Source organism: Thunnus thynnus, chromosome 23, assembly GCF_963924715.1.
Source record: "Thunnus thynnus chromosome 23, fThuThy2.1, whole genome shotgun sequence".
Classification (NCBI taxonomy): Eukaryota; Metazoa; Chordata; class Actinopteri; order Scombriformes; family Scombridae; genus Thunnus; species Thunnus thynnus.
In genome coordinates, this window is record NC_089539.1 from 25,990,627 (window position 1) to 26,012,077 (window position 21,451).

The 21,451-nt window shown below is 38.8% G+C and overlaps 1 protein-coding gene and 1 long non-coding RNA gene across 5 annotated transcripts in view; both read left to right on the top strand.

Annotated features, from left to right (window-relative positions):
* Positions 1-6,918, top strand: part of LOC137175997 (NLR family CARD domain-containing protein 3-like) — a 32,287-nt gene extending 25,369 nt beyond the window's left edge. For all 4 annotated transcript variants that reach the window (XM_067581993.1, XM_067581991.1, XM_067581990.1 and 1 more), the window contains 4 exons: positions 416-589; positions 3,472-3,645; positions 4,062-4,235; positions 4,996-6,918. In XM_067581993.1, coding sequence (XP_067438094.1) covers positions 416-589; positions 3,472-3,645; positions 4,062-4,235; positions 4,996-5,005 — 532 coding nt within the window. In that variant the 3' untranslated portion in view covers positions 5,006-6,918. The remainder of the gene's footprint in view (positions 1-415; positions 590-3,471; positions 3,646-4,061; positions 4,236-4,995) is intronic.
* Positions 6,919-14,622: 7,704 nt separating this feature from the next.
* Positions 14,623-20,822, top strand: LOC137176025 (uncharacterized). The gene is made up of 3 exons (XR_010925774.1): positions 14,623-15,548; positions 18,753-19,156; positions 19,371-20,822. It is a non-coding gene; the product is annotated as an uncharacterized lncRNA (long non-coding RNA).
* The last annotated feature ends 629 nt before the right edge of the window (positions 20,823-21,451 follow it).

A 21,451-nucleotide genomic window follows, 5' to 3' on the forward strand; every position in this document is an offset into this window, starting at 1 on the left:
AGTGTAGCTGTGTTAGGAAGAGACCACTTCATAGTCATTATGGACAAGCGGAAAGATTACTGCCACCAATAACATGTTTTAATTACACATACCTACTAAACTATCAAATACAAGAAGGAGATCATGTAATAAATAATGAACAGGTTTTCAGTCAAGCATGTCTGATTTTATATTTAACCTCTAATTACAGACTTGACTGAGTTCAGCAGCAATTTATGAATCAGTGTTGACATGAATAGGTGTCTGAATGTTGTGGTGACATTTGGATGATGTCTGTAGAAGGCTGACATTATAATGATCTACAATAACACAATGACAAAGGTACTCTGCTCATTTTAGGGAAAAGCTCATTGATTAGGAAATAGTAAAGTTGATTAGAAATGGATTTAATCTACATCATTTTTTCTTTATTCAGATTTAGTTTCTGTAGTTTGTCAGAGATCAGCTGTGCTTCTCTGGCCTCTGCTCTGAAGTCAAACCCCTCCTATCTGAGAGAGCTGGAAGTGAGTCACAACAAGCTAAAGGATTCAGGAGTGAAGCAGCTGTGTGAATTTCTGGAGAGTCCACACTGTAGACTGAAGACTCTGGGGTCAGTTCACTAACTGTCTGTTACTATTGTTGATATTAATGCTTAACAACTGAACCTAATTTATGTACATTCAGAGCTTACATCCATGAAGTCAATTTTCTTTTTTCCATATTTTCATTTTTTATTGTACAATTTTTTTCTGCAGTTATGAAAGATGACTGGTTCTTAAAGTCGTTACCACTGAGCTATAGAAATACATATATCAATAGAGTTATGGCTCTTTGTCAGCCTGGCCAAAGTGCTGAAAAGGAACTTGGGCTGTTTTTACTCTCCTCTATTAATGATGAGTAACAGGCAGAGGGTATGACAGAGCCTTCCTATATGTTTTAAGACTATCCTTCCAGACTAAGCGAGATTCTTCTAGTTTGGTGGAATGCCAAATCCTTTCAAATTTTTGCAATGTTTGCTTTAATTTGTGGTTTTGGGAGTTAAACCATGGAGCTAACCTCTTATGTTTTATTATTTTCCTTTTTAAAGGTGCAATGGAGTCAAGTGTTATTCACAATGAGCCTGTGGCATTATCAACAAGATTATCAATTTGGGAGGGACTAAAATTAGCATAAGAGTCCTGTGTAGTATTGAGACATAGCACTGAATTCAATACTGATGGAACTGCTTCCAGCATTATCAAATAGACATCTAATGAAGACATTTTCATCTAATGGCGTGTAATCCAGGAATAACAGGAATTCAAAAGTTATCAAGTAAAGGTCTGATAAAATAGGATTTTGTGAAAAAACTATCAAATGCTCAATTTCGATGCCGTAAGTCAGAACAAGATCGAGGGTGTGATTAAGACAGTGAGTGGGTTTATTTACACTCTGAAAGAAGCCAATTGAGTCTAATAATGAGATAAACGGAGTGCTACGACTATCATTATCAACATGAATATTGAAATCATCTACTATAATTACTTTATCTGTACTAAGGACTAAGTTTGATAAGAACTCTTAGAATTCAGATAAGAATTCAGAGTATGGGCCAGGAGGACGGTACACTATAACAAATAGAATTGGCTGTAAAGTTTTCCAGGTTATGTGAGAGATATTAAGAACAAGGCTTTTGAAATGTAGGTCTAGGGTTGATAATTAGGCTTGAGTTGAAGATGGCTGCAACTCCACCTCGTTGCCCAGTATCTCAAGGATTGTGAGTCTTAATATGACTGGGGGAAGTGGATTCATTAAGGTTTACATATTTTTCATGACATGGCCAGGTTTCAGTAAGATTAAATAAATCAATATGATGATCTGAGATTAGATCATTTACTAATATGGCTTTAGATGATAGTGATCTAATGTTTAAGAGTCCACATTCATTCTCCTATTTTGTTGTGCAATTGCAGACATTGTGTTTATTTTTTTTTAGATTTTTATGAATGACCCCTCTTTTGTTTATTTTAGATTGAATTGATTTAAGTGATCAGGGGACAGACACAGTCTCTATGTGGTTTTGGGTGGGTAACTGCTCTGATTGAAGCACAGAGAAACTTGTAGGACTGCAGCTCTGCATCCTGGTCTCAACTCTAGAGGTTGCCATGGTTTTGGTTTACTAATAAACTCAGCCATATTTCTAGATATGAGAGCAGCTCCATCCGAAGTGGGATGTATGCCGTCTCTCCTAACTAGACAAGGTCTTCCCCAGAAAGTCCACCCATTGTCTATGAAGCCCATGTCATTTGCTGGACACCACCTAGACAGCCAGCAGTTATACATGCAGGTATACATGTCATCACTGGTCAGATTATGCAGGGGCCCAGAGAAACCAAGGAGTCCGACATTGTCTTTGCATATGTACACACCGACTCAACATTGATTTTAATGCCCTCTGACTGGCATAATCGTGAGTCGTTAGTGCCAACAAGAATAACAATTGTACCATGTTTACGCTTATCCTTAGCCAGCAGTTTTAAATGTGATTCTGTGTCACTTGCTCTTGCCCCAGGAATACATTTAGCTATGGCTGTTGGTGTTGCTAACTTCACGTTTCTGACTATAGAGCTGCCAGTAATCAGAGTTGGTTTCTAAGCGGGTGTGTCACAGAGTTTGGAGAACCTGTTCAAAATGTGAACTGGTTGGTGGTGGGCTTCTGTGGAACCATGGGCTTCTGCTTAGGGCAATGCTTTCTTTGGACAGTCACCCAGCCACCCTGGTTTCCTGGCTGCTCAGGAACTACCAGGGGAGTATGAGCTACACTAGGTCAGCTCCCACCGCACAGTGGCTAATGATTGGTTTTCTATAGAATTTTGGATATAATTTGATATAGCTATCTTTGATTGCTTGTGGCTGAGGGGCGTTACTGTTTGGAGAGGTGACTGAACAGCAATTATATACTCACCTGGTCATGGCGGCAAGTGAGTCAGTCTGGGAGTGTCGGACAGGTTGAGGCTGTGGTTCAATGCCAATTTTGACCACTTTATAGCAATTCAATACAATTTTTAGATATTTTTTCATTATCTTTTGAGTTTAATAGGAATTATGGAGTTGTTTTTGTTTATGTTTGTAAACCCTTTTTTGCTAAAATAAATTATTCAAAATTTTGACAAGTTTGGAGTGCGTCTTGAAAACCACCATGGGCTCAAACTTTTACCCGTTCAAGGCATCAGGCATCGCTACCCTCAGATGCCAGGACAGGTGAAGTCACTACTACTACTACACACTACTGAAGTAGCAGCAAGTTGTCATTAATATTAATGAGAGCTCTTTTTCACTGTTTGTATTGGACAGTTTTTAACCTGCATCCTGTTGGGTTCAGGTGTTTGGAGTTTCCATTTTCTAAACTTCTACATTCTAAACCTTCTTCAGCTCTGAATAGCTTATGAAACATTGAATGATTTCAAGCATGAACTTTGCCTTCTAAAGTGACATAATTTATTCTTTATTCAGATTGAGTTCCTGCAGTTTGTCAGAGATCAGCTGTGCTTCTCTGGCCTCAGCTCTGAAGTCCAACCCCTCCCATCTGAGAGAGCTGCAACTGGGCTACAACAACCTGTCTGACTCAGGAATGAAACTGCTGTGTGATTTTCTGAAGAGTCCACACTGTAGACTGGAGATTCTGGGGTCAGACACCATTTTCTACTTCCGTGCTGAGATTAATATGATGTGACAGTTGTGGTGACACTAAACTGCAGACATAAAGCTGATATTATATTGATCCACACTGAGTAACTATTTTCTTCTTCAGTGGTTTAGTCAATTGACTGTGTCAGAGCAATGCTGAGCTACACATTTAAAACCTTCATATAACAAGAAAAATCTACACTGGATAATTCACTCTGAACCTCTGAAACTCTGTTTTTGTCTTTTATATTTGACAGTTTTTAACCTGCATCCTGTTGGGTTCGTGTGTTTGAAGTTTCCATTTTCTAAAATTCTACATTCTAAACCTTCTTCAACTCTGAACAGATTATGAAACATTGAGTGATTGTGAGCATGAACTTTGTCTTCTAAAGTGACATAATTTATTCTTTATTCAGATTGAGGTACTGCAGTTTGTCAGAGATCAGCTGTGCCTCTCTGGTCTCAGCTCTGAAGTCCAACCCCTCCCATCTGAGAGAGCTGCAGTTGAGTGACAACAACCTGCAAGCTTCAGACATGAAGCTGCTGTCTGTTCTTAAGAAGAGTCGACACTGTAGACTGGAGACTCTGAGGTCAGTAGAGAGTTGGAGTCAGTCCATGCTGGTTCCAGCAGTATTGTATTAAAAACAGAATTGATGTGAGGATGGCTGTTGTTGTTGTGTTCATGTCTGCAGGAAATAAAGCTGGATTACAGCTGACAGCCTTACAAGATGTATAGAGACAGTGGTCCTCATCATCAAACTGTCCTACCATCAAATCTCATTTCAACACTTAAGAATTGATCAGTTCATCTTTGTCAGAGCTCTAAGATCAGTCTGACTGAAGCCTGCAAATCACTGGCTCTGATTTCACAGAACCATCATTACGTTTAGTAAACATGTTGTCTTTATACAGACCAGAACCTCTGCTGAAGTCCAGGAATCACAGCAGGTGTTTAGCTGAGAGCTCTGAATGATTGTCATGTGATGATTTAACAGCGGGAAAGATCTTCAAATACCACAGAGACCCTGTAGCTTTTTAATTTTTCACACTTCACATGTATCAACAGTAAATCCATCAGTGAACTGATGAGTGAATGTCTGTTTCTGCAGTCATGATGTGTTCATGACTGTCAGCAGTTTATTTCCTCTGTGTACTGCAGTGAAATCTACAGAGTAAACAGACTTGATATCAAAGTCTCTGCACAGCTGTTCCACTTCTGGTCTGAACAGGATTGAAGTCCCTGCTGCTCTTTATACTGGATGTGCTGCATCACTGACTGACAGCTGATGAAGTGAGTCTCACTAAACACTGATTCATGATCTCTGTTGTTTCTTCTTCTCCTCTCATCAGCTGGGAGTGATGATCTCTGTAAGAGTGTGAGTGAACATCCAGGAGTTTGTGTTGAGAGAAAATCAGCTGTATCCTGATGATCCATCTGGACTGGAGTCTGGATCTTGATTTTGTCGTCTTCATTTAAGTCTCTTAAATGGCCACAAATTGAACTGATTTTTTTTGAGTCAACACTTTACAAATGTGTTATACATGAACTGTTTGATGCAGAAAAGATGTCTGATGAGACTTTGACCCTGGGCCCATATTTATCAAGCGTCTCAGAATCACTGAGAGTTAACTGAGGACTAAAACTAATTTATGAAGCAGAAGAGAATTTACTCTGCATGAATGCAGCTTGTTTTTGTATAACTTGACACTGAGTGGTGGGAAATGAATTAGTGCTGATTATCAGCACAGATAAATATGGGCCCTGGTCTTTACTGTCAGGGCTCTGGATCAACCTGTTTGAGGAGCACAGTCTGATAAGTCATTATCTTCCTTTAAATCACTTCAACAAACTCATTTTTATCCACTGATCTACCAATTATTTTTGTTTTAAATGCTGTATATCTTAAATTTGAATCTAATGTCTGTTTTACTGGTTTATTTTCTTCCTGTATGTTTGTTAGTTTTGTGTAAAGCATTCTGTAACATTGGTTTTAAGAAGTTTTATAGACTTCTGAAGGGAGGGTGGTGGGATGATTGTGGTGGGAAAAAAAGACCAAATTCTAATAAACATCTTTGGAAATAAATGAACCTGCAGTGATTTTATCCTGTGTCAAGCTTCAGCTTCATGTATAACATCTATTTTTATTGTAGTTATTTTTTCTGTCTTTCTGCCATATTTGATTGAATCTGTGTTCTTTGTTTTGTTTCTGTGGATCTGTTAGAATTTTTGCCTAACCACTGGATCACCAGGATGCCATCTGAGTTTTTGGCCATGCTTTATTTTAAAGCTCCACTATTCTTATAATATCTTAATAATTTCTTCAAAGTCTTCAGGAAAGAATTGTCTGTGCAATTTGGTCTATTATAGATTTCTATTTCCACCTGAGTTAATATTTATCCATCAGTCAAATGAATTGTGTTGGCTGACCTGCTGTGAACTGATTAAAAGTCTAGCTTATGCTAGCTTAGCAACTGGAATTCATTAAATGGAAGTGAACCAATTGAACACTGTCTTTATTTGACCTATAAATTGGTGCTGAAGTACTTGCTTCTTTCCAGGAAATTTACTAACTTTAGACCGTCTGTGTTTTCTTTATTCCTTAATATTATTGCTGAAATCAAGTGTTATATACAAACAAGGAGACAGCACCACCAAGTGACAATACACAAAAACAGCAATCCATACAGACTGAACACAAACAACAAGGAGAAATAAATACATGAAAAAATATATTTTAAAAAATGTGGGGAGAGGAGAGTAAATCTAGTTAGAGATGTCTCTATTAATCAATTTTGTTTCTGAAATAGATAGAGAAAAATTAAGATTAAGAGGGAAATTGGTTTGCCATGTGTGTCCGAAACTTAACATAAACAATAAAAGAAACACACACACTATGAAGAAAAAAGCAATACGAGACATAGTCCACACATGGCACACATCCTTTACAGAATACACAAAACTACTACACAGCAGTGTCCAGCAGTGCTCCTAGAGTACAAAGATTCAATGTGAGCGAAAACACAATGCAGCCCAGAAATATACACAATACCATACTTTCCACTGTGCAGCACTGACTACAGTACTGCTGTGAGTATGAGGAGTTTTTATGTGCAGGACCAAAATCAAAACCAAAAGTCCAAAACCCGAAGCTAACAAGTTTACTGTTATAGAAGTAAAAAAAAGAAATCGCATTTTCCTTTGCTTACAATATTTCCAATATAGCAAAAATTCCTGTAATTTTACCACAAAAAGAGCACATAACACATTGCAAATTGTATCGCAATTTTTTGGAAGAGTCACTGCAAAATCATCCATATTTGGCTGCAATAATCATTCAAAAAAAAAAAAAAGCAAAATCCCCTGACTAAAAGCAAGAGAACACACTAATTTGACAAGACAATAAAATACATGAGAAGTGCTGCAACTATACAATTCAGACAAAAATAAGGATGTTTGTCAAAAGCAAGAAAAACAGCAACAAGGAGAATAAAGATGAGAAAAATAAAGTGTAGAACTGTGTGAGGAATAACAAGGCAGTTTATAAAGTACTAGAGTTAGGAGCACTTACTGCTCACTAGGGATATGCAGAGGGCCCAGTATTTGTATTTTTATCTGTATTTGTTGAAGCAGCAAAATTATTTGTATTTGTATTTGAATAAAAGTGGAAAGAGGCTTAAATTTCATGTTTTTGGTTTTATTATGCTCAACATTGCTCTGACACAGTCAATGGACTAAACCACTGAAGAAGAAAATAGTTACTCAGTGTGGATCAACATAATATCAGCTTTATGTCTGCAGTTTAGTGTCACCACAACTGTCACATCATATTAATTTCAGCACGGAAGTAGAAAATGGTGTCTACAAACAAAACAAAACCTGACTGACTCATCTTAAATGTCAGGATGGAGACCTGGTTGGCATCCCTAACCAAATAATAAAAAAATGTAAAAAGACAACACAGAAAGTCAAACTATCACAAGCTTTAGCTTATATAAGATGTACACTAATTTGTTGCACTAAATGCTGTCCTTAAGTTGCTGATAAATTTGTACATAAATATGTAGTTTGTGATATAAACAAATTGTGGTAGATATGTAAATTTGCAATATATACTCTTTTGTTAGTTGCAGTTACGAATATATGTAAGTTTACCATGATTATTTTTTAAAACTTTAATCTACATTTTTCCAGGCAGAAATGAGCTTCCATTTAAAGATTTTTCTAATGTGACACTAAAAACATTTTCCTCTCATCTGTTTGGCCATGAGGTGAATCCCAAAATCATCCAGCTGCACAGAAGAGCATCCCTCTGTTTTCCCTCTTTCAGCTTCAGGCCTTGACATGAAGAGGATCTCACTGATTAAAATGTAAACTTTGGTTGGTTTTGGTTGGATTTCGACAGACTCAGCAGCAGCTTTTCTCTCTGGATTGTCTCTTTTCCTCAGATGTGTTTGTCTGTCAGTTTGTGCTGTTTTACCCTCAGAGGCATCTTTAAAGTTTAAGAGAAAGAAACTGCTGCTCTGCAGGTTCTGAGTCTTTTGAGTTAAGTCAGGTCAAAGTGAAAAACATGGATCATTTTAAATGCAGCAGAAGTTTAAAGGTAACATTCCCCTATGACATAAGGTAAGAAAGGAAAAAGAAATGAGGAGAAGAGAGAAGGAAGAAAACCAGAAGCGAAATTATAACATGATATATCATAAATAAACATATGTATATAAAATATATTCAAGATTAAGGGCACAATCTTATACCAAAGAATTATGTGAAGATAATTGTTTTATAATCACATCAAGTCAAATTGTCATAACTGTTATTAATTATGAATTTGTGGCTTTTTTCTTGAATTAAAAACCCTTGAATTCTGAAAATGAGATTTTGTATAAATGTCTGACAACATTACAATCATTAAAAAGAAAAAAAAGTTCTCTTGGTTAACCATTTACAGTAAAAGTAAACTACTCATTCATTTGTCTAATTTATCTATGTACTTGTTTATTTTCTATGTATTAACTTATTTGATTAATTATTTACTTGATTATTTACGTAATTGTTTACTTAATTTTTATTTGCTTGCTTATTCATTTATACTTACTTTACTTACTTACCAAAACTGTATTGCAATAGTCATCCTTCCATGAGTTTACATAAATATGTAGAAATGTGGCCTAAATTTCTGTATTATAAATGGGAATCTAGTTTCATTGATAGAAAAGACAAACATGAAGCTGTATTTACATCTGCAATCAAACTACAAAAAGAATACAAAGACTAAAATGTAGTTTTAATCACCAAAGAAACATTTGTGTTAGGAGCTCTGATGACTGATGTTCAATGCAACATCTTTACTTATCATCACCTTTAAATCAAAATATACATGCTTTACCAGTTTATCAGATCTTCTGTTTCTGTCATAGACTGTATGATTAAAGCAGAGCTGTGTGATGCTGCAGGAGGCCACCAGGTGGCAACAGAGGTTCATCAGACTGACTGGATGAAGCTCAGAGGATGTTTGAACAGTGAGATGTTTAATATTAGAAAATAAATAGAAGTGGACTTTATTATAACATGTAAATATATTAAATATGAGCAGAAGAGTCTCAAAAAACATCAGAGGACAGAAACAGGAAAAAAAAAACTACTTCTCAACGTTTTTTGTCTTCCTCTTATTTGTTTTCTTTTCCCTCTGATGTTTTATTCTTTTACTTTCCCCCATTTTCTCCCATTCCTCTCTTCTTTCTTCCAGTCTCTTAAAAGCCTCTTAAGTCTCAGAAATAATGGTAAAATCTATCTTATAAACATTTTTAAGCTTAACAGGTGTTTCCCAAAAGTGCGGTAACTGAGTCTCTTATAAATGATTATTTGGTTTAATTCTGTCATATCGGCAAACTGACAAAAAGCACTTTCCCACGTGTTCACCTGGAAAACTAACAAACAAATAACACACAGATTCAAACCATAAAACATGAACAGGAAGAAACAAAATGAACAACATAAAACAAAATGTTCTGCATTAAACTGAAACATGAAACACTAAAAAACTAAAATAACTTATTTTAATCCAGATCCTAAAACATTAAATACATTCACTCATCTTTCCTGATTCTGTTTCATTAAATACATGTTTTTACAGCTTCATACTCAAACTTCATACTTAGTTCCAAATAAACATTTATTTGTGTTGTTTACAACAGTTACACTTTATGATGTATTTAAAGTTACATTATAGTAACAGCTGACATTAAGAACTCGCTCTGAAGTTCTGCTTTGGGAAACATGTAATGTTCATAGAAACACTCTTAACTTGTGAGATTGATCAGGAAACAGCAGGTAAAATAAACTGTCCTAAATTGGTCAAAAGGTCATGCAGAGCAGTGAGGAAGACACAGGTGACTCATGAAAACAAACAGAAACATGTTCAGCTGCCTGGTTTTCAGTCCTGTGGCTGATTGCTGACGAGGAGTAGCTGGTTGGTTCCAGCTGAACTTCTGCCACTTTGGTTCAGACTGAAATATCTCAACATCTGCTTGATGGATCAGCACAAAGTTTGGTACCAACATTCATGTTCCTCAGAGGATGAATCCTGCTTATTTTAATGATCCTCTGACTTTTCCTCTAGCGCCACCATGAGGTTGCGTCTTTAGCTCTTCATTGAAATATCTCAACAACTATGGATGTATTGCTGTGAAATTAGTTTCACACGTTCATGTTCCCCTCAGGATGAATTATAAACACTTTGATCTACAATTTAACTTGCATTTCTTTGATTTTCTTCACTTGTCTCATTTTCTGTTCATTTCTCAGATTTTTCTTTATCAGTTTTTCTGTGTTTGAGATTCATTTTGTTTCTCAGACTCTGTGTTTGTCAGATTTTCTCCGTCTTTCTTCTTGTTTTTCAGTTTTTCAATGAGCTTCTTAGCTCGGTCTTATTGATAATTGGACAAATGTTCTGGGGGCGGGGATTCTGTGTGATGTGACTCTGCTGCTCTGCTCTATTGGTCCAATAAAGTGCCAGCCATATCCTGCCAGGAACTCTGGAAGTGAGAATGTATTTCCACTGTCAGTTTTCATCACTTATGTATGAAACTTACTCACTGACATCCCTGTGGTACTGAGTTACAACGTCTTCAGGACTCCAAGTTACGACTTTTATTGTGAGTGAATGTTAGCAGGCTTGTTAGCTTGTTTGTTAGCCACATCCATGCTAATCCATCAAATTCAGAAACTCAGTTTAACATGTTTTCAGTTTGTTCTGATAAAAATCTGCAACCAAACTGAAACAGCTAAGTCTTTTCTTGTTCCTCTTTTGTTCTGCAAACATTTCACAACATTTCTCAGCAGCAGCAGCAGCAGCATTAGTGAGGGTATTATTAGTCCGAACGGATGGATGTAATTAATGCCTCAGAGAGGAGGAGGAGGAGGAGGAGGGACGACGGGGCAGCAGCAGCTAAAAATAACTCCTCCTAATTTAACCAGCCGGATTTCTAATCCAGGAGACGACAACGCCCTCCTCCTCCTCCTCCTCTTTCTCTTCTTTTATTCTCTCCTATCATTCTTGCCTCCATCCTTCACTGTGAACCTCCTCCTGATCTTTACTCATATACAGCATGTAGAGGTAAACAACAACAACAACATTAAATATCACAATGTTCCCTCATCCACAAACTTCAAACTAATCAGATTTAAAGGAGCAGTCCAACTAATCACATTGTTCTTCCAGGTCAATGTGAGTTTATTAGTTGTTCATAAACATTTTCTTTCATTTAAACAAATTCTCTGTTTAAATTAAATTATCTGTTTATTCTCCCAAAAAAATCTGGTTGAGATTAAAATCTGCTCATAAAACTTAATTAAGCACTTAATTAAAAACAACATGGGCACAAAATACAGTTAAGAGGCATAAACAAGTCTGATCTTATTTTTCTTATTTAACTTTTGTTATATTTATTCTTATTTTGTTTTATTGTAAATGTCACAATGTCAAATGTATTTTTATTATTTATTTCATGTTTATCATTTTTGGGAATTATTATTTTTATCATTTTTATATTTTGTTATTATTATTTATTATTTTTAAAAATATTTTTCAGCTTCTTTAGATTAAATTGAAATTTCTTCAACCCCAAGTGGATTCAGGGCCCTGATAAACAAACAAACAAACAGCCCTGAGTAAAAAAATAAAACCACAACACTAAATAAGAAAGAAAGAAAAATCCACAATTCTAAACTAAAAACTTCCTGATAACAAGAAAAACAGGAGAAAAGGGAACATAACAAAAATGGCTTCCTGGTGAGGAATAAAAGGAACTCACAATTCACAAACAACAGGTCACAATCTGAAATTAATGAATGGATTAAATGAAAACTGCCTGTTTGACCTTTAACATCAGACAAAAGAGCTATAGACAAAGTCCTGACAAAGTAGTTCAAACCACACAACACTCCCCCCCGGCTGGACTGTGATTGGCTGCTCAGCCAACAGCAGGAGAGAGGAGGAGGTGCGATAGCTGAGGCCCACAGAGCCTGAGGAGCAACACAGCAACACTATTACACTTTCACATATGGGGGGATGTAACACCCCCACACATACAAAACAAACATCTCAGTATTTTGCAAAAAGCTACACTCTAGAAAGTCTATCAGGCACAACATTTTAAAGATTGTAGTGTAGTGGTTGTACATACCTGATAGGAACACCAGCGGGTTCTGATCAGTGTGAACCTCCACAGGTAGCGAGGTGGATCCCGCATAGGCTTTGAACTGTTATAAAGTGAGCAGCATTACGAGGGTTCCTCTATGGTTAAATACCTCGTCTGATATCTGTTGAACTTCAGAGAGAAGTTTCAGACTGGATGCGTGTCGTCCTGGAGGAGGACTGCTCCAGCTCCTGCACATCCACTTGAATCCATTTGAATGGCAGCCGGGAAAACTCCGGAGCAGCAAGCACAAGAGAACACAACAGAAGAGCTTTGGCACATTCAAAGGCATGCTGGCAATCCACTGTCCAGACAAATGGCTGCTGTTGACTAACAAACTGGTAAGAGGAGCCACAACTTGTGAAATATTTTTGCAAAAGCACCTACAGTAGCCAGCCATCCCCAGGAATCTATGCAACTCACGTCTGTTGGCGAGAACAGGAAAGGTAACAATGGCGGTTACGTTGGCATGGATGGGATGTGTCCTCGTCCAACCTCCTTACCAAGGTACGTGACAGTCGTCCTGCCAAACTCACACTTAGCCAGGCTAAGTGTCAGGGAAGCTGCTGCTAGTTGGTTGAAGACTGTCTGCAGGTCGGCAACATGTTCAGACCAGCTGGAAAAACAGATAAGAAGGTCATCCAGGTGAACATTACATCTGGAACATCTGCCAGCGCAGTGGACATTAGTCTCTGGTAGGTGGCCGGAGTAAATTTCAACCCAGATACCATCACTATATATTGCAGGAAGTGGTCAGGAGTAACAAATACTGATTAACTATACAGAAAAACTCCATGTTACCTTCAAATCTTGTCTTATTATTGTGTTAAATTCATATCCAAACACCTGCAGACACTTTGTGATCACAGTTTATTATCAAGCCGAAAAGGAAGGAAGAAAATGTTAAAATATAAGAAACTGTGAAGCAGAGAGAGTCATGATGCAGCTCTGATCCCAGCGAGCAGAACGGAAACAAAAGAGCCAGAAAGAGACAAATCAACATGTTTCAAGGTTTTACTGCTCAAACATTCACACATTGTTCCTCCTGACAGCTTCATTACATCCACCAGCCGAGTCAGCAGGTTTCAATCAGCTACAACAGATGATTTAAAACTTCATTCACACAGAAATATCCAGGATCAGAACTGGTAGATAAACATGTTGTTTTAAATGAAAAAGTGTCCAAATGAGTCACAATTTAGCAGCTGATGATATTAGACAGAAAACACATGAAGTCTGGACTATAAAACCAGATTAAATCCACAGCAGCAGAATGAAAAGAGTCGGATCTGAGAAATACAGTTAAAGGGAATAAAAATAGACTCGCCTTCCCCAAATGCCAAGCAGTCAAACACACACAGATAACTGAGATTTAACAACTGATGTTTGTTTATTTACAGTATGTTTTTAAAAAGTTGACCAATCAGCAGCTGCCTCGTCTCGAGGCCACAAACAGCCACTAGCTGCTCCAACTGACTCTCATTCGAAAAGCCTCAACTTCTCTCTACAAATATTGGGTCAATCATTGTTTTCAACGAGTCATTCTGGTCTCGATCTCTAAATTAAGACTCTCTAATAAGTGTGCTGGTGGTCATTTTAGAAATTATTGAATAATTAGATCCTACTGATGAGCAGGTTGGCACCTTGCATTTAGCCTGCCATCAGTGTATGAATGTGTGTGTGAATGTGTGTGTGAATGGGTGAATGTGGGTTGTAATGTAAAAGCTCTTTGAGTGGTCCAGCAGCCCATTTAACACCTTGTACTCATCTGGAGGTCCTGGCTCCAAATGGAAAAGGAAAGGGAGGAAACGGGGCAATGTCAAAAAACTGATAAATAACATCATTAACATTTCTCAGGCTACATCCACACTTATATGTTGTTGTTTTAAAACGCATAACTTTTGCTTCGTTTATGCCTGGTGTCCAAACTACTCTGGCATTTTCAAACCCTTAAAATGGAGACTTTTGAAAATGCTGCTAACTCTATTTTAGTTTGAAAACTGCAACACCTTTATACTCACATTACTCTCAGTAACAGTTCCGCCTCGTCGTCGGTTCAATCAAAGAAATCTCATCTTACTTTTGGCCGCTGCTGTTCTTCTTCTGTAGTATTTTCAGCAACTAAGCAACCAACCGCAGAGTAGACAATCTGCTTCCTGTTTACATGTGCGTGCCAAGTGTATGTGAATGGTCATGTGATATGCGCCCTCGGACAGGGATGATTTTTGAAACGGTGCTAAAATGCTCGTGAGGACAGAGATCGTTTTCATTTTAAAACGTCGTGTTTGTGTGGACGTATTCTAACACTGTCATGAATGATATAAGAAATACATAAAGTCTGTAAGAGCTCATACACAAGTGGCCTCGATCTGATATGAAAAAATAGAAAACAGAATCTCTTCCATTTCAGCATGTAATGTCGCTGCAGACATCAGGTTCGTTGTGGCTAATATAAAGTTTGAATTAGAGCTACTCGGCAGGTCGGCTGTGAACTTGACAAGCATGATAAAATATACAAATTTTCATGTTTCCACTGTGTATTATTTAGGAAGAAAAATGTTCCTCGTCTATATTTCTGTCATTTGAACAATAAGACCGTTTTACTTCCAAAATCACACCGTCGAACCAAGTTTGAACAACAAACCAACAATGATGAATCGGTTGCTGTGGAAACAAAATCAAATCCTGATTTCCTGTTTCAGCGGCGCCGCTGCTAACGTGCATAAAGTTAAACTCTGCTCATCTTCAACTCGTTGCTCTTGGCGCTGGCGTCACGCTGCTCGCTGCTGCCGAGGTGTCTGAAGCCCTTCGGTTCCAGATTTCGTTGAAGAGGACAGAAGCTGGTATTCTCTGTTTAACACGTGAGGAGTCAGAAGAGATGCTGTTAGCAGGTCTGAGGCCAATGAGCTTCACACAAATTCAGATTTGATTAAATAGTTTAGTTGCTGAACCAGGTTGTTCTGCAGTACAGCCCGACACTGAAGAACCGATTTACGTGCTGCTGTATCTTCTTACAAATAGATTCCATGATAAGCTGGCAGCTGACAGTCATTGATAATTTTGCATATTTTCTAACTGTGCTGTGATGTTTTACTGTTTGTTTGGGGAGAATAAAACCAGAGCAACATCACTGCTGAGTTCATGATGTATGAACAGACTGTCCACAGCGAGTCCTGACAGGACGAGACGACGGCAGTTTAACTCTGCAGGTGAGCTGCACACGCTGTCAAATCCAGGTGTGATATCTTCAGTCTTTAGAGGTCTGTGCGTGTGTGTGTGTGTGTGTGTGTGTGTGTGTGTGTGTAGGAGGGGGGGGGGGTTTCTGCTGTGAGAGAAAATGGTTTTCATAAAAGCCTGTCAGGTGTATACAGGCCCAAACTGAGCGTGTGCAGATGGATAACTGAACGCCGAGGTCACACGCTGCTGGACGCACTGATTGGCTGAAAACCTGCTGCTATCATCACACACACACACACACACACACACACACACACACACACACACACACACACACACACACTTTCTGCTCCTTCTTTCACCCCAATTTTCCAGCTCTCACTCCGGAGTTGTGTGATTGGACGAGGGGGGGAGGAGGGGGAGGGGCCTCAGAGACTCCCTCTATTTCACACCAGACACAGCTGATTGGTTCTGACTCATTTCAGCTCCCAGAATCCACTGGGAGCTGCGCTAATGGATCATCAAACCAACATTAAGTTGTTGAGGAAACTCATTCGTTTAAAGACTCAAACATGTAAATATTCATATTTCCATTAAGACAAAAAACAAAACATTAGCAGGATGAAACTATTAATACGAGATAATTACAAAAGTTACAAAAGCCAAAATGATTATTATTAGTAGAGTAGTACTGGCAGTAAAAGCACTACAATAATACATTACATCCTTATTTTATTTATTTTATTATTTTTTGATTTCATTTATTCTTTTCCTTGTTATTTCCTTCTTCACACATACCTGCATGTTCTCCTCATCACACCGACACACATGAACGTGACTCACTGTCATACATGTACAGAAACACACAGAACTAATAACCTTTGTTTGTTTAAAACCTCGACATCTGTGTGTTGTTGTATTTTCATTGTGTTGTTCAGTGTGTCTGTCTGTATATTATGTTGCACCAACGTCTCACACGTCTGATTGCACTAATGACAGAAGGAAAAGGGATGTAAGAGTAAATCTATTATAATAATAATATATATTAATGACAAATAAATCAATAAAGACCTCACAGAGAAAGAACTGATGTGAAATTTCTATAAACAAAGTTCTTCTTTGTCATCATCATCATCATCATCATCATCATCATCATCATCATCGTCGTCTTCTTCTTCTTCTTCTTCTTCTTGGAGCTGCTGGGACGATTTATTTAATTTCAGCGACTATTAATCATCTGGTCGTCTCACACTCAGTCTGTATGAACATGAATGTGTGCACGTGTGTGTGTGTGTGTGTGTGTGCGTGTGTGTGTGTTAAAGTGTGTGTGTGTGTGTGTTAAAGTGTGAACCATTTTGCTCAAATCAAACACCAAAGCCTGCTGGGTAATACCTGTAATCCTGTAACACCGCTGCTGAACAAAGAGAGCAAGCTGATCCTCTCATAACGCCTCCACCGATAATCTGCTGCACACACACACACACACACACACACACACACACACACACACACACTGTAACACACACACTCACACACTGTTAAACAGACATCTGTAAATTCGTGGATACATTTTTTTGAGCGTAACAACTCTCGTCAGAAGATTTAAGTATTTTATCTCCATTCGAGTTAGCAGAGAGCTAACAGGAAGTTAACAGAGAGCTAACAGGAAGTTAGCCGGCTCAGCTGGTAGAGGTCTCTACTGAGCATGCTCTATGAGCCACACAATCCCAGAAGATCCGGGTAATTTTATACCTGGAAGTTGAACTGTTTTTGCTTCATGTGCTCTGAGCAACTTTCATATGAATGGGCGGAGCCTCTGACGCTGTTTCCAGTTCTCGTTATACATCCGTCAACACATCCGAGTGGACGTGGCCTGTTCTTCCCCAAAACATCCTCCAACTGTAACAAACGCTGCCTGCTGTCTCTCAAACTCCTGAATCTGTCCCTCCAGCTGCTCTTCATCATTATCTCAAGCAACACACTTTAACACTCAGAGGTCTTTGATTAATTCACTAAACATTTTAAAGTTGCTCCTCATCTTTAGAGAAGTTTGAGATGATCCTGAATCACATGAGAGTTCAGCTGCAGGACAACAGCACACTGGACTTTAGCTTCTACAACCTTTATTGGACTGAAAGAGGCAACATATCAACTCTACATCGTCTTCATCATGACAAAGAGGAAGATTAAAGACACCAAGTTAGTCACACAAAAGTCAAAAAAAATATCCAAAATGTCTAAAAGCACAAGTTGCTGATTTTCTATCTTTGTCTTCATGTTTGGATCCAAACCAACAATCTGATCGTGTTTGTATTAAAGCTGATAAATCTGATTAAAACACGTCAGTGAGTCACAGCGCTGCACTGGGTCACATGATCCTGCTGACTAATAACAGCATCATGTTTTCAGTCTCCGGAGAGCAGTTCTGTGTACGGCAGACGCTACTGAGCATGTGCAGTAACACAGTTCTGTTTACAGCTTGTTGTGCTGCAGATCAAAACTTCTGACTTTGTTCTGAAGATCTTTGAGAAATTTATCATGAAGAATAAAGTCCAGACATGTGACACAAAGATAAACATATTTTCTTTTGCACAGATGATTCAACCAGGAGAGTTTCATGACGGCGTGTGTGTTTGTGTGTTTGTGTGTGTGTGTGTTTGTGTGTGTTTGTGTGTGTGTGTGTGTGTGTGTGTGTGTGTGTTTAACCTCAGTAAACAGAGCATCTGCTGCGTCGGGGTCTTGTGATGTCACAGCTGTTGTTGTTGTTGTTTACTGGACTCAGAGGAGACGAAGTTTTTATCCACAAACACAAATCAGTCCTGCAATGAGTTCACTTACACACCACCACCATCATCATCATCATCATCATCATCATCATCATCACAATCGTCATCATCAGATAAGATGCTTAAAAAAGCTTAAAAATGTTCAGAAGATGGATTTTACATCATCTGAACCTCTTAAGATGCTTTTGGGAAAATCTGATGCTTCTGTAAAGTGAATAAAATAAATCATTGGCTTTACTGTGTTTATGTGATAATATGAAAAGATTGAGTGTAAATTCAGTGTATCATAGCATCACTTTGCCATTTCGTGCTACCAGTATGTTATTTTATGTTATACTGTAAGTAGAAATATAGATTTATGGAGATCTTTCTCTGTTGTTAGACTAAAAGTGTTTGACTTTATCCTGAACTCAGTTATAAAGTAGCTGATGGTTGTTCTCTTTATTTAAGATTAATGCTGTTACGATTCAAACCAAACAAGGAGGCTGATCAATAAGTGGCGGCGGCAGCGTGAGCAGAGGATTGTGGGAGCTGAGCAGCTGCCAATGAGACGCCGCTGACGGCAGCGACCGCCCCCGAAACAGGAAGCTGTTTAAAAGTTATCTGAGCGAACCTGAACGCGAGTCCAGATCAAGTCCCCAGTCTGTCAAAGCAAGTCCATCACAAGTCTAAAACCAGTGGACACAAGTCCCAGTCGGTCAAAGTCTCAAATCCAGTCTCAGGTCCTTTTGAGGTCAGATCAAAGTCAAATCTCAAGTCCTAGAAGGTCAAGTCAAGTCTTGAGTGTGTCTTCCTGTCTCCACCAGGTCAAAACGCTAGACTTGTCTGCCTTCAAATCTTTAAAGGGTCGAGAAGTAAGTCTGCAAAAAGCCTCGAGTCTCAAGTCTTCCAGGAGAAGAACATAAAATAATCAATAGATTTAAAATACTTTTGGTGTCATTTATTGACTGTAAGACGAGGAGAGTTTGTGCTGGTTTAATCAGAACGAAGCCGAAACCTAATTAATAAACACGTCTGAATCTGCAGATCAGCAGCACGTTGAACTCTTCCTGTTTTCTTCTCTTTCAGCTGAAGGATGAATCGACTCGTTTCTGGAGTCCGGCTGAAGATGAGAAGTTGGATAACGAGCCGGCGGGGCGGACAAGCGGAGCGCGGCGGCGGCGGCGGAGGAGTTTCCCGGGACAGCGCTCATTTTTCCTCCCTCGCTGTGGCTCGTTGGCGAGGGAATGATCCCATCATCCCCTGCTCCATCCTTCACCTCGGCAGACAGACCGAGCGGAGGAGTCGGACTTCTTCTCTCTCCATCATCCTTTACTTCAGTCATTACTGAGACTCATCTCTTCATCATCCCGCCCCCCCATCGCTCCATCCTCTTCCTCAGATGAAGTCAACTGTGACTGTAAGTCTCCATCACGCCGTCTGTCTTCCTCTCAGAGACTCTGATGATGACTGATGAACAACACTCCGCCCTGCAGATGAAGTGTCACATGACCCTCCGGAGTAAAAGAACAAAACCTTAAAACAACCAACAAGAAACCTTTAAACTCGTCACAAAAGTATCGATGACAGTCTGACAAACTGATCATTTTAAACATTCACGTGTTTGACGGATATTTCAGGTATTTAAAGGTTAAATGGAGGGAATGAAAAGAGAAAAGAGAGGACAGAGGTGAAAACAGATCGAAAACAACTTGGCACACCTGGCCAAGGACACACACACCTGAACACACACACACACACACACACACCTGACCTGAACACACACACACACACACACACACCTGACCTGAACACACACTCTTCTAGCATCATCCATTACATCCAGTGGACAGACTGTAATAGCTGTGAGACACAGAGGACGGAGCTGGACCTATAAACAGTGTGTAATCACACACACACACACACACACACACACACACACACACACACACACACACACACACACACACACTCACTCTCTGCCTCGCCTCATTAGTTATAATGTTATAATGTCATAATGTTATAATATAATGTTCCCCGCAGAGACTCGGAGGTCTGAAGTCGGGTTGATGATGAAAATAAACTTTTAACGTGACCGTCCTTCCTGTGTGATGTCACAGCTTTACATCACAAATCTCCCATCAGCCTCGGCGAGACGCCGTTCCAGGAAAAACAACAGGACGAGGTCAAACCTACAAAACCAACGTACTAGAGGACGGAGGCTGATCGATAGTGTGACTTCATCACTCAGTCAGACACACTGATTCCTCATGATACAGTATATAAACATACTTCAAACCTTTAAACTCAATAAATAATGTTTAATAAGTATTTTGTGTGAAAACAAAACAATATTAAAGGTACGTTGATATTAAACAGTGAAGCATGTTGCTGCTGATTACTGTCGTGTTGAACTATAACGATTTTAATATCTAACTACAGCTGTCAGATACATGTAGTGTAATAAAACGTACAATATTTGCCTCGTTATGGAGTATAAAGCAGCAGACAATAGAAATACAAGCATGAAACATCTTCAGATATCTCAGATGTGTTGCTGCTTTAGAGTTTTCTTATTTCTAAATATATTTTATACAGAGTATTTATATCCTAAACATGTATGAATACATTTAAAGGGTATCTTTGAAGGGGATCTTTTAATATCAAGTATGAACAGGAGGAATTATTACAGCGAGGAAAACCTCTTTCACTGTTCATATGGACACCTGACTGCTGGTTTAACACACTGGGAACACTGGAAACACTGGGAACACTGGAAACACTGGGAACTGGTCCTTTAAAGAGTTCCAGACTTTACTGAACAACTTTTCTACATATTGTCATGTTTTTCTGTCTCTGCAGCTTGTTTCCTAAAAGCAGCTTTTGTGTCCATTAGCTTTGGGACCTCTGAGCCACCATACAAATATCCTCACTGTAGAGGACACACACACACACACACACACACACACACACACACACACACACACACACACACACACACACACACACTCGCTCACCTTGGCATCACCTCAGGACTCCAGCCGGAGCTCTGACCGCTCTGATGGCGGGTAATTGGTTTCCATTAGAGCGCGCTGTTCTTTCCTTCCCATCAGGCCGTGCAGGAGGGGGCGCGCCCTCAATTCCCAGCAGCCAGACACACTCGGCCCTCG